The sequence below is a fragment of the Brachycentrus maculatus genome, unplaced genomic scaffold (genome assembly GCF_059751285.1).
Source record: "Brachycentrus maculatus isolate JH-2025_06_01 unplaced genomic scaffold, ASM5975128v1 h1tg000378l, whole genome shotgun sequence".
In the NCBI taxonomy this organism is placed as follows: Eukaryota; Metazoa; Arthropoda; class Insecta; order Trichoptera; family Brachycentridae; genus Brachycentrus; species Brachycentrus maculatus.
In genome coordinates, this window is record NW_028281127.1 from 1,512,820 (window position 1) to 1,527,001 (window position 14,182).

General features: G+C 30.4%; 1 protein-coding gene across 1 annotated transcript in view; it reads right to left on the bottom strand.

Annotated features, from left to right (window-relative positions):
- LOC148303259 (uncharacterized) overlaps positions 1-8,621 on the bottom strand; it is a 133,416-nt gene extending 124,795 nt beyond the window's left edge. Inside the window, exons 1-2 of the mRNA XM_088270351.1 lie at positions 8,512-8,621; positions 6,135-6,380 (exon numbers count right to left, since the gene is read on the bottom strand). Coding sequence (XP_088126477.1) covers positions 6,135-6,210 — 76 coding nt within the window. The 5' untranslated portion in view covers positions 6,211-6,380; positions 8,512-8,621. The remainder of the gene's footprint in view (positions 1-6,134; positions 6,381-8,511) is intronic.
- Positions 8,622-14,182: the final 5,561 nt, after the last annotated feature.

The following is a 14,182-nucleotide window of genomic DNA, read 5'->3' on the forward strand; positions in this document are numbered from 1 at the left end:
GGCTTTTGATAGAGTGGATTGGTACCTCTTGTTTAAAGTCATGAAGAAAAGAGGAATTGATTGGAAGGACAGAAGAATCATCCTCAAATTGTACAAGGACCAATCCACTCTCATAGATATTAATGGTTCCTCAAAAGAAGCCAAGATAAGAAAAGGTGTGAGACAGGGTTGTCCGCTGTCACCCTATCTATTCAATTTGTTCATAGAGGAGGCCATTGAAGAGTTGAAGGAAAAAACAAATGGAGTAAAAATAAACGGTCAACAAATACATTGTATAAGATTCGCTGATGACATCGCCCTGAAGGCAGAGGACGAGAGGGACATGAACCACATGTTAAACACTCTCTCTAATGCTCTGGATAAGTTCCATTTGAAAATTAATGCCGCCAAAACAAAATCAATGATCGTTGAAAAAGAGCAATCTGACCTCCATCCAACAATACTTCTCGGAAATAGAGTAATTCAACAGTTGGATCAATTCTGTTATCTGGGTAGCACGCTAACATATAACAATAAATGTACCCTAGACATAAAAAAGAGGATAACGCTAGCCAAGCAAACTTTTATGAAAAAGTACAGCCTCCTATCAAACAAACATTTAAAAATTGAAGTAAGAAAAGGATTCATAAAGGCTTTTGTTTGGAGTGTTTTGTTGTATGGGTGTGAAACCTGGACCATCCAAAAGTACGAAAAAGACCGGCTTGAAGCATTTGAGATGTGGGTTTGGAGGAAGATGACCAAGACATCATGGGTTGTAAGGAAGTCCAACGAAAAGGTGTTGCAGGACGTAAAAGAAAGAAGAGAGCTTTTAAATCATATTTTGAAGAGGAAGGCCAAGCTAATAGGGCACTCAATTAGAAATAGCACCTTTCTTAGCAACATCTTCGAAGGAAGAATCTTGGGAAAACGAACAAGAGGCCGCCCAAGAACTTCATACTTCCAGGATTTGAAGCGGCTCATGGACGTCTCCTCCTATTCGCAGCTCAAGAGGATGGCGACTGACAGAGACAAGTGGCTGACACTACAAGGCGCTGCCTTTAGAAGATGATGATGATATATATATAAATATATATATTTTTTTTATTTAATTTTTTTAAATGATGCAATGCTTATGGATAAAAGACATATTTAATTGATAAATTGGGTTGTACTCATTATTCCTTTAACCTTGTATTTAAGTTTCTGCGAAATTCATGTACAGTATGATTGGTGAGTTGTGTATCTTTTCCAGTAAAGTATGTGAGATTTTAAAGATTGTTACTCTTATCTTTATAGAGACGAAGAAATGGATGTGCTATAGCAGAACGGGCAGAACGTTACACAAGTGTATAAAATATTAACTTATGGTAGTCAAATGCCAGGTAGTGAGCCCTTTAAAGCTCACACTTCTATCTCATTTCTAAAAGATTTATATTATCCACTGACACTTCGTGATGGAATTGCATTTTTAATATATTATTAGATTAAAACCAATATTTTTAGCTTTTCCACTTTATTTTTATTTGACCAGCGACCGGGTTTCGTCGTTACCGACATCATCGTTACCGACGTCGTTACCGATATTGACATCACGTTACCGACACCAGTCTGATGATGTCGGTAACGACAAAACCCGGTCGCTGGTCAATTAAAAAAGTGGAAAAGCTAAAAATATTGGTTTTAATCTAATAATATATTATCTCATTTCTTATCAAAAATAAAAAGTAGTTTGCCTTAGTTAAGACACGTGTAATAAAAATTATAAAAAAATACATGGATCATTTAATTTGTCCAGTTCAGCTTTCAATAATGCAAAGAATAATTCAAATTAATTTTTTATCAAAATAATTTTTCAACGTTTTGAAATTATTCAAATATATTTAAAAAACGTTTCAGGTTGTTTGTACCCGACCGTATTGAATTGTTGGTGAAATTCAATTAATTTCAAACGTTTTCAATGAAAAGTTTTACTCTTTCGCTATTGAAGTGCGCACATATTTATTTTCCTGAAAAAAACACCACCACGTATACAATATATTTTCAGAATACCATTGTGCTGAAGGTACAAAACTAACCTGAACCTATTTTTTTGAGAATCGTGTTCAAACATGACATTCAAAAATTGTTCACAATGAAAAAGTAAAATGTTTTCACAGATCCGGGCGGGCTGAATATTTTATGAAAACAGACCTAAAAAGACTGGCCTACCTGAACAATACACAACTGAGATGTACAACACAGTACACCGCGAAAATGAGGATTGCGATACACGTTCAATTCTTCAGAATATTCTTGGATATTTTATCAAATGATTCTAACTAATCCCGCAGGAAATTGTAAGGTTGATGAAAGAAAAATATGGTTTTTTAAAATCTTATTCACCTATTCGTTTAGATTTATAGGTTTTTTATTTAGACATCTCGACAAACATGAAGAATGTGGAATCTGGGTATTTACAGGGCTTTTACAGAGGGTAATTTATAGAGCCCGGACTCCCATATTGATCTTCATCTATGTTGAGATGTCAAATTGCAAAAGTAACTATTCAGTGAGGAAACCCAGATTTGTGAACAAGGATTTGGACACACTCAAGAAAGTTGCGAATATTGATTTTTAATTTATTTTATAGAATGTGAATAATCTATCATCCGTTTTATTTTAATATGCACCCTTCCAATTTTAGAATAAAGTGTAAAAATACGAGTATATAAGACGAGAACTGGGCCCTGAGGCATACCATAAGAAATACATTTAAAAAATATTGATACTATACTTGATATTCTGTTGAGAGGTAATTTTTTTAATACCAATATTTAAAATTTTTATTTACTTTATTACTTGCTTTCCAAAGCGGTGTTCTGATAATAAAATATATTTGTATAATTAATAATACTTACAAATATAAATAACTGGGAATCTGTTCGGCTGCCAAATCACCGATATATTCCAATACCTGTTATTTAACTGTCGAATTTCAACTGTGTCAATTCAGTATTAAATATCAATAAAATACTCGATATTTACCAAACGAAATAAACATAAATTGTAGTCGTTTATCTTCCCCTTACGTATGTATGAGCGATAAGCGCAAATTGTACAATTTGTGTTGCCAAGAACTAAATTATATTCGAAATTTATGTAAATTGTTTTCTTTAATGTGGTAGAATCTGTCAAATGTATTATTCATATAAACTTATCGAAATTGCTTGAACGTTATCAAATGAATAATAATAAATAATATGAAAATAACTCCTGTAATTGGAGGTAAGCCAGATTTTTTGAACAAGTATTTGGACACACTCAAAATGTTGTAAATATATTATCTGGTCAAATTATAAGTTCAAATAATACAAATGAAAATGGTATTTTCTGGCGTTTCTCATGTGTGTGATAGTAATCCAGGATTCGAACCTCACATACTATTATAAGAGTTTCTGCTTAGTAAAAAGCTTCTTTACATCTCACCAATTGATGTCTCTATTGAAGTTCTAGTGATTCAAGAATAATGTTTTTAAATTGGTTCATATATATAGAACTTCCGAGAATTTGAGTAGTGTGGTTGTCAATAATGGGTAGAATTGGTGAATGTCACACGCGTGTAAAGTGATCACTTAAACCAGCCTATGACGGTTGTCAGCCCCGTAAATGCCCAGACTTCCATATTATTCTTCATCTTTGATGAGATGTCAAAAATAATATGTTATCAAATAATATTGAAATTTTCATTTTTTTATATTGAAAACACAATAATTTCGGTCACATCTATCTAGCCAAAATAACAGTAACTTTCAAGAAATGATTCAAAGTTATCGATTAAAAGATTTAGTTTTTAGTGATGTGTTTTAAATAAACACCATTTCAAACGATTGATTGAATATTCATAAGCAGGGTGTCAAAAGAATGGTTAAAAGACACATTTATTTTTCATATTGATTACCCCGTTCACGCTAAATGGCCAGGTTGTCACAGCTCTAAAGGCATAGTATCCCACGAGAGTCCACAGAAGCTTGTTTGTTTATGCGCAGCCATTGCTGCCCGTTACAAAGCAATTTGTCGTGCGGAAAAACCAGCCTGAAAAACTGAATTACCTACCGGCTACCGGTCACACATCAGCTTTAAGCACTGTACAGCTTGTAGGGATAGATATGTCTTAAAAAGAGTTTAATAATAAAATAACACTACACACATTTGCAAGATCGACAAATTGTAAGAATTATTTTTGTACACAAATGGTAATATAAATTTTCTGCCTCATTCGATGAAACATTTATGTTTTGTTTAATAATATGATGGATTATTTATTCGTATTTCTTAATAATTGACCTGAAATTCTTTTAAAAAATTATAAAAAAATACTAAATCTCATATGTAAGCTTTCAAAGTATCAACTTTGGGCGTTTTAATTAAGTTTATACCATATATTCCAAAACTTATTTGACTCGACGTCTGGTTTTTAATGCAATATTTTTCATCACCCCCAGCTTTGGAAAACTGTATTATTTTTACGATAAAGTTGATGTTTTGTGTATTTTTTATGTTGAACAATATTTTTTGTCGTATATAAATTTAAAAAATTATACAAAAGAAAATTCGGAAATATAATAATTTACCTTAATAATAATTAATTTGAAAATAGTTAATTTAGAGTTATTTATTAAAATAAACGAAAACATTTTTGCACTTATAAACAAACAAAAAAGTTAACTACTATTATTTTTTTGACTGGATTACTTATCTAAGTACCTTGACCTAGAGGTAGGGTTAGAGTCATTTTTTTTAATAAGTAAATTTATATTATTGTATATTATAAAATAGAAAAACAACCATACGGTTTTTTTCACATATATTTTATTTGACCAGTTACCGGGTTTCATCGTAACTAACATCATAAAACTAATAAATCAAATATAAAATAAAATGCTGAAAACATTTAAACACGTTATTTTTTAATGAGCAATATATAATTGCCCATTTGAAAAATTGTCTTCATCAATTTTTCTCTATCCTTATCGAATTTTCCCGAAGCCAGTATAACCCACCAAGATTCCTTCATCACCTACAAGTGGGCGGTATTCCCAAGTTTGAGAACCTTTTGCTTAAGCGAACAAAGTTGTAGAGCATTAACGGCTTCCTAGAGTTTTGAGAATTACTTGGACCAACATTTTGTTTGATATTTATTTAGTGGATACCGCATGTGCGATTTAAACATTAAACTTACTGAAACCTTGCAGGGAACATGTTTCAGCTATTTATTTTGCAACCCGATAAGCACCGGATGCAAAGCGTACTCTGTGAATTCAATCTGCAGCAAGAACTGGCAAGGGATACTTTAAACTTGCATATTATATACTTGTTAGTGGAAAGGAAAACTGCACAGTCTCATTTACATTAATAATTACTTAATTCTGTTATTATCTCTCAGTAACAGGGTGAGTCAACTCACTGTTACTTTTCCAGAGGGAATTTTAGGTTTGTTTAGTAAAAATGGGAAATAAGTTCTGGTATAAAGGAAATTAGCCAAAGATACAGATATGCTAAAGTGATTAAATTTGTTTAAACTACTAATATTTTGGTGAATTTTTTTGTTGAAAAAAAAATAACATCACCCACAAATACCAACATGTGAAATATAACAAAATTCATTTCTGGTCAGAGCAAAATATATTATTAGGTGAATACAAAGATAGACAGCATGTAGACAAAAAAAATTATAACAACAGATTTGGGGCGAAATTTTAATCAATGTTACATTGGGAAAACAAAACGAATGAAGCAAAAACAAGAAAAAACCTTTTTTTATTAAATACAATCTGAAGTACAATTAGAAGCAAAGAAGATAAAAAAACGATAATTTTTTACAAAATTAATATCTACAAAGAGGTATTCTTATACATTAAAAAATGTGAGAAAACGTCATAGGTAGGTAATAATTTTTTTTATTTTTTTTTATTGGCAAAGCATCCAAAATTGAGTGATACGTGTAGGTAATAATTTGTTAGCAGTGAGTTGTTTGACTTATTCATGATTATCTCTGATCATAAGATACATTTCGTCAGTATGGTGAAAATGGTAATTTAAAAATGATTAGTATTAAAAAAAATAATGACACCACTTGGTAGGAAAATAGGTTTTTTAATAAATAAATAATGTTTTACCTTTGAAAGCTCTGCACAGAAGGACGAATACAAAAACTATCGAGGCGAAGCCTCTGGTTTGGATCTTCTTCGCCATTCTGGTTGCCTGTTAACGTGGCCTAGTTCTATCTCACTATACTCGGCGCTTATTCCTTCACTTGCATCTTGTGTTTCACTCGCACACTACTCGGCACAACACTCGCATACTAATAATACTGTAGTCATTGGTTCATATAGTATTACGTGCACTCATTTTACACTGTACTCCTGAAATAACACAAACTCTACCGGCCTGAAAATTACTGAAAGGATTTGATAGCACGAATTTGAAATACATAACAATCAATATAATTTATATTTGAAGCACTCACTTTGTGATTTTTCATTTTTAAATTAAAATGTAACTTTGTATAAAAATCACTACAAATACCTCATAAAAACTAAATTATAATGTCTTCTTTGTCAAGATAAAGAAGCGGTTAGCTTCGAAACCGGTAGACATTAAAATTAAGTTATAAAATATTTATAGTGATTTTAATACAAAGTTACATTTTAATTATACATAACAATCATTTTATAAAATAAAGATGGTCAGATTTGAATCAATAGTACATATTTGAAACGCATAACAATTATTTTGTAAAGTGCTTGGTTTGTGCTCAGTCAGTCGATTGAAATGTATATTTAGTCGATTTCGAAATCTATCGTGAATTAAATTCTCATTGCATGATATGAAGTAATGTTGATCTGTCACTTGTTCTACCATCGCTAGTCGGCGTTTTCCATAAAACCTTATGAATCTCCAGAACAAATTAAGCTTCATGTAATTTAATGTTAAATGTAACTGATGATACTCTTTTTTTACCCCTATCTGCAACGAACTGGTCTAAAGGACATAACATCGAATCGATGCGATGTTAAGTTGATTGTTAACTTTATTAAAGAAGGTGATCAGTCCGGTCTAGATATAAAAAAAATGAGTAAACTGTATTTTAATGAACACAGACGAGTAAAGAAACAAGATGAAAAGAAATTTAAGAGAAATATAGTAAGTAGGAAAAAAGAACGAAAGCGATAAGTAGGACCTTCGAGGTGCACACTATTACTCTAACTAGCTTGTGTCACTGCTCTATGCACCATTTGGGTGCAGATGGCGGTGAAAAGAAGAAAAAGAGAAAAAGTATATTTTTACGTTTTATAATGTATTAAATAAAGTATATTTTGCAAATGTGAACGGTAGAACAGAATGAGGATAACCCAAAAAGACTGCACGACTTGATCAGAACTCAAAATAAGGTGGTGTCTACGCAATCGGAGGGCATGTATAACTAAATGTATGGACGTGAAGGAAGCTAGGAATGTATGTCAGGACAGAAGAGTGCGGCGTTTTATCCTCTTTGACTCCGTAGTGTAAGTCAGCACGCTCGACTACCGTACTGGAGGTCCCGGGTTCAATTCCCAGGGGGGTTGGGGGGGTGAAAATAAATATTAGTGATTTTACACTCTAATATTTATTTATTACTGCCCTGGATTGGTCTCTGAAGCGATAATCTTTCCTTCATGTGTTAACTAACAATCAAGAAAGCCATGACGCCGCTTCTCCGCAGGGGTAGGCAGAGAGAATAGAACGCCAAACCGCTCTATCTTTTGCAAATATTCCTCGTTTCTTTCATAATCATGCTTCTCTTCATACATCAAGATAATACTGCGTTTATATGATACAGGCTCTGCACCGTCGGGTGCAGATGAGGGTTTGAATAAGTGTAATGCATTTAACTTCATACTATTTCTGTGAGCCTCATTGGCGAGTTATTTAAAATAGGTATCAAATTATGGTATAGTGAGCTCGAACATTAAAAAAAAGTTGATGATGCAGTGCCCTATGCACCATCGTGTGTGGAAAGGGGTTTGAAGAAGTATCATGCATTTAATTTCATTTGATTAAATAAAAAGAGAAATATTTGTGTTTCAATTATTAGCTGTAACTATGAACTTACAGGGCTGATTATTAAAAATAGGTATCGAATTGTGATACTGAGTTTGATGCAGTGCCCTACGCACTATCGGGTGCGGATGAGGGTTCGAAAAAGTATAATGCATTTAAATTTTTTTCTTTCAATAAAAATAAAAAAATAATTAAAATGTAACTTTATTTTAAAATCACTTAAGTGATTTTAAATAAAACCAAGTTACATTTTAATTAAAAAATGGAAAAGTTATTGCTTCAAATAAAAATTATATAATAAAAAGTGAAATATTTGTGATTGTTATTAACAAAAATACTTCAATTTCATACTATTTTTTTGAGCCTTTGCGGCTTATTATTAAAAATAGCCATCAAATTGTGGTAGAGTGGATTTAAACTTGGTTGAACATTTAAAAAGATTGATTCGTTTACCGCAAAGTATCGCACAGGCGGCGACACGACCATCGCCAAAACAAACAGGCCTCCGCGTAAAAACGCAGCCTGGGCGGATCGCGCAACACTCGCCACTTGTTGGCTTGCACCCCTCTCTCCCGCCGCCCTCTCGACCCGGGGATGCGCAGCAACTGGGCGACGGAGGCTTCCGCGGCCGGCGGCGGCAGGCGAACAACTGCCCGCCCTGGGCTCAGCTCCGGAGCGCCGGGGCGCCGCGTGCCCGTGCGACGCGATTTATGCCGGCTGTTGCGTCGACGCTCGTTCCGCGATCGAAATTTACGAACTGTGTCACTCCGCGTAGCGATACGGACGTAACAATATTTTGAATATCGTATTTTTATATTTATTTTATTGGAAAACAGTAAAGAACTTCATTTAAATAAAAAAACCTTAAGCGGTTTGATAGGCTTTCACTAACATATATTTTAAGGGATATTTTTATATTAATAATGAAACATTTACTGATTAACATTTTACAATTTCAAGAATTTATTTTAACTCAAAATATTTTATTTTATAAATTGGTTCGCCAGTCATTTTGTGGTAACATCTAATCATTTATAATTTAAGTTTAACTTGATCATATAAAAATTAAAAACTTTTATATTACAACTTATTGATTTTTATTTCATTACACACGATTAGTTTTGAAAACTGCAGATATTTTCATTAACAGATAATTACGTTTTTTTTTATAATAACCTGTTAATGAAACATCTGTAGCTTTTGTTACTGGCCGTGTGTAATGAAACAAAACTCAATAGGTAAGTGGTATTATACAAATCAATAAAATCAATCAATAAAATTAATTTTTAAAAATCTCATGGCATCCCACAAAATTAATGCCGAATCATTAAAAAAAAAGTTTTCATTTGTAAATACCACTTTTATATTATATTGAAAAGTTGTTTTACCAATAAAAAAATGGGTTTAAACAAATAGGTTTTACTTTTTCAATAAAGAAAACCTTCCAAAACGATCGTCATACTTATACATTTGAAATCCACCTTTTTTATTGTCATACGGATTATTTTCTTAGCTACATGTAACTTTTTATTTTATTTGTGGTTTTATTCCTAAATGAAATAAATTGAAAACAACTAAAAGGCTTAGTCTATTCGTTTCTAAACTATATAAATTTTTTGAGAAATATGATGATATATAAAAATTAAATACCTGTGACCACATTTGAGTTTGTTAATGTAAACACGACTAATGAGAAAGATATTTTTTTAAAATTTTATTTACATTTTTGAAAATTGTTTATCCATTTATTTCATAGAAACAGACAAGATTTTTACTATATATATTACGGCTCTTTAGGCATGGCCTGTGTTGAGCCGAAATACTTACATGTTAAAATAATTTTTATTTTTTATTATTATTTGTTTTTGTTTTAATTATTAGATTATCTACAGTACATACAAAAGATACAATAACAACAACAAGGTTTTACAATTAAATAATTACACCTGGACTTTAATTAATTCACTTTCTAGCTTGTCCCTTCCAACGAGAAGCAACCATCGACGGACACTGTTTTTAAAGACATGATCACTACTGGAATTCTTAATGCTTACGGGCAGCAAATTAAATATCTTTGGCGTAAGGAATGAAAATGTTTTTCGCAATAAATTTCAATAAAACAGGCAAAAATACAAATAAACACATCCTTTAACGATTTTTTATTTATTTTTTGAAACTAGTCGTGTTCGCATTGATAAGATTAAAAGTGATATTAAATTATTAATTTTTTTCTGTTTTTATTTAAATTTACAAATTTTAATCTATTATTTATTAAGATCAAATATTTGTTTGTTTGCTCTCTTCAGTCATTCGAAAAACTAATTTTAAAAACGGAGATTTTTAGGATAAGAAAAAAAATTAAACGGTTATAATATCACACATCAAGAGTTTGATGTATTTATTTATTATAAAGTATAAACTCGCGAGAAAGAGATAAAGAATAAATTTTTTAATCAGTATGAAGCTGCTGAAATAAATAAAGGCTTTTTTGATTTCTAACGTACCTTTATAAACTACTTATATAATATTCCGTATTGAATATATTTTGTTTTTTTTTCTTTTTATCTTGAACTAGCGATAAATTAATGTTAATAAATACGATTCAGGAGCATCTTATCTTCAATGTTTATTCAATACCAATAATGAATCGTAGGTTTTATGCCATTATCGAGAATCTGTTTTTAAATTAAAGGCTTGAATATTAAAATTAGAATTTAATACTAGTTTCAGTTTATTAAACCAGCTTAAAAAAATAGTTCCAACATGGAATTACAAATAACAAGTATTATTTCATACTATGGTTGAGTTTTCCTTCATAATTTTCTCAGTAAAAATTCTGCTTTGTAACCTAGTTCACTAAGATTTTATCCAATACTTTTTCAACTTTTTTATTTAAATTTATTATTGCGTCATAATGCGTGGTTCATACATAATAAATATTTGTATATTTTTTAATTCTTCAATGTAAACGAAATTCTGATAGTGGTAAAGTTTGAAGTTTTAAACTGTATAACTTTTTGATTTAGTCAAATTTAAAAAATATTTTTATAATATATACATTTAAAAAGTATTTTTATGTTGATAACATAAAATGGCTAGTGGAAGGGCTTGGAATTAAAACAGTGCTCAAGTATCGGCTGCCGTATTCCGAGCGTCACCTTTCGCAGGGTGGAATATTAATTATTTTGTTGAATTAAAAGATGTGATGTGTTTCGAGAACTCCTTCTGAAACTGATTCGGAATTTTAATACGGTATTTTCATACTTAAGGGTTTCTTAGTAATCAAAGAGAGTCCGTTGGTGGTTTTCAATATTAAACAAAATTTGTTTTGTAGGAAATCATTTCTTTTGTAAAATTATGGAAAACATTTTTATTATTTCTTCATTCGTTGAATATTTAAGATAATGGCTTGTATTTCCAAGAATCTCGTTGTTTGAGTTAAAAGTCAAAATGATTTCATTTGTATTTTTTTTTTTAAAGTTAAAGATCAAAAACGCTTTTGTTACTTCTGAATGTAAGATGATTTGGACAGCAGTGTGTCTGCTGCGCAGGTAAAATTATTATCGCCCGTAGTTATTTTATATTATTTTATATATTTATGAACATTTCAATGAAAAAATAAATCGTATTACAAAATATAATAATAATAATAATAAAACCCTTATCCGCACCCCAATGGTGCATAGGGCACTGCTTCATATGAACACAGTGTTATCTTGATCGTTTACACACGAAGGAAAGGTGATCAGCCCTCCGCTTCAGGTACCAGTCCAGGGTAATATTGAATAAATATTACAGTGAAAAAATCACTTTTATTTATTTGACCCCCCTGGGAATCGAACCCGGGACCTCCAGAACGGAAGCCGAGCGTGCTGACCATTACACTACAGAGGCGGACATTACAAAATATAATATAACAAATTTAAGTAAAATATTTAATTTTTTTACTAAGCTTCATCTAGCAGCAATAGTAATACGTACATAAAAAATATCGCTGATATATTTTTTAATTGATTAATAATAAAGTAAATGAACATGATAATATTGAAATATGATTAAAAACTATTTTTTAAAACGACCACTTTTTTGAGTTAAGTAATATAAACATGATTAATTTCGGAAACTAAACTTTGCGCCTGTTGATGAAAATATCCGTTGTTTTCCAAACTAGTCGTGTTTACATTAAAGTGGCCAAAACATTTATTTTTATATTTAAATACATAGTTTAAATTGTAGCATTATTTTTTGTTAAATAAACATTAAATTAAATTATTTAAAAAAAAATAATACTATTGATTGACTTAAAGTTTTGTATGAAATTTTATTTTAAAAAGAAAAAAATATAGTTTACAATATTCATGTTTTATCGATTTTACATGAGTTTTGTGGTACATAATTTGACATTTATTCATGAATGTGACAGAAGTAAGGTTTTATAACAAAAATAAACAAAAATTTATATATGCTTTACCTGCTTGATTTAGCTTGATATATAGGACCTGAGTCGGGTGGTCTCTGAGGAAAACGATCACTTGATGAATGGCTTTAGAATTTACGGTAAACATTGGATTTTCCAACTGTTAGTAGCGACATTGCACTAAAAGCAAAAAAAGCTCGAAAGCCTGAAAAGCAAAGTACGGAGAAAACGTGACATTTATTCAAAAGCACATTATTTACATATCGCTCACTCTTTTCAACAACGTCAAAAAAAAAAACTAGATTTTTCAGGATATCGTTTTTAAAGTTTAAAAATATAATAAAATGTATTAAAAATAAATATCAAGCCACTATTGAACTTTTTACTGTGCAACAGATCTTTTAAGGTAAAACCTGAATGTTTTTTCTCCATTTGAAAAATGTTTAGTTTATTTAAAAAAAAAAAAATATATTAAACAATACCATTTCTTCAAAATGCAAAAAAAAACACTTTCTGCCCTGTAGCGGGTAAATAATAAGTTTAAAAAATGCCGCTTTTGCTGGGATATAGAACGTTTTCTAGGCATTCCGAAAACATGCACAACTGAAAATTGACGATTTTTGATATATGACGTGAAAAAATTGAGCAATTTGTGAAAAGCATCTTTGGATTTCTTTTCAAAATGTATGATTTTAAATTACTACCTTTATTTTCAATGAAGATTTTGAGTTAATGATTCTGCTAGTTAATTCCGTAAATACGGTTAGTACTTTTGAGATTAATTTTCTATTTTTTTGTATTTTTATGTATATTTCTACAAAACTGATATGTTATAATTTTAAACTTTACACTAATGGAATAAACTGGTTGTTCAACTAAATATATGCGAAATATATATGATTACTACAAATAAAAAAATATACTTTTGAATATTTTATTTCACATTTTTTTATTATAAAAATCATTGGAAAAACTTTTGAAACAAAAAAAAAATACTTGAAATAAACATATTATTTATTAAAAAATACCCTCATTTTAAAAATGGTTTACTTATAAATAAATTCAGATGTATTTAGAAATAAAATTCACTTTAATACAAATAATTCTTAAAATCTATTGTGATATGTGTTTCGATGCATTCAGCATTATTTTCAATTAATGAAATTTTATATAAGATGATCCTTCTTTCAAAACATTATAATTACTGTGTAAAAAAAAACAAGCTAATTTAAATGAAAATTCCTTCAAAGGCAATATTGCTATTCTATTAAAATTCTCTTATGAAATAGATGATGTATCAGTCTTAATACACCAACTAATTCAAATAAGGATTTTAATAACAGCAAAACAGTCTTTCTTTGTTGGTTTAAATCAAGCGGTTGATTACTATTCCGTAGCATGCGCCACGAACCACTTCATCCGATTTTAGTTACGAGATGGAGTGACTTGGGACTTTCTATGAGTCAAATTTACATGCAGCTTTGAATAAACATAATATTCACTAACTAGGCAGATTGGGTAAACACGAAATAATCAAGAAACTCCATAGAATGGTGCTTCTCAGATATTGCAATTAATATTGGTATTGTTTTACTCTGCAAAATAGTGCTGCATACATCTGACGTATTTATTTGAAAAACAATGCATGTCAAAATGGTGATATTATTTTAGTTATTTATGTCTTCAAGACTATAAATGTATGAAACT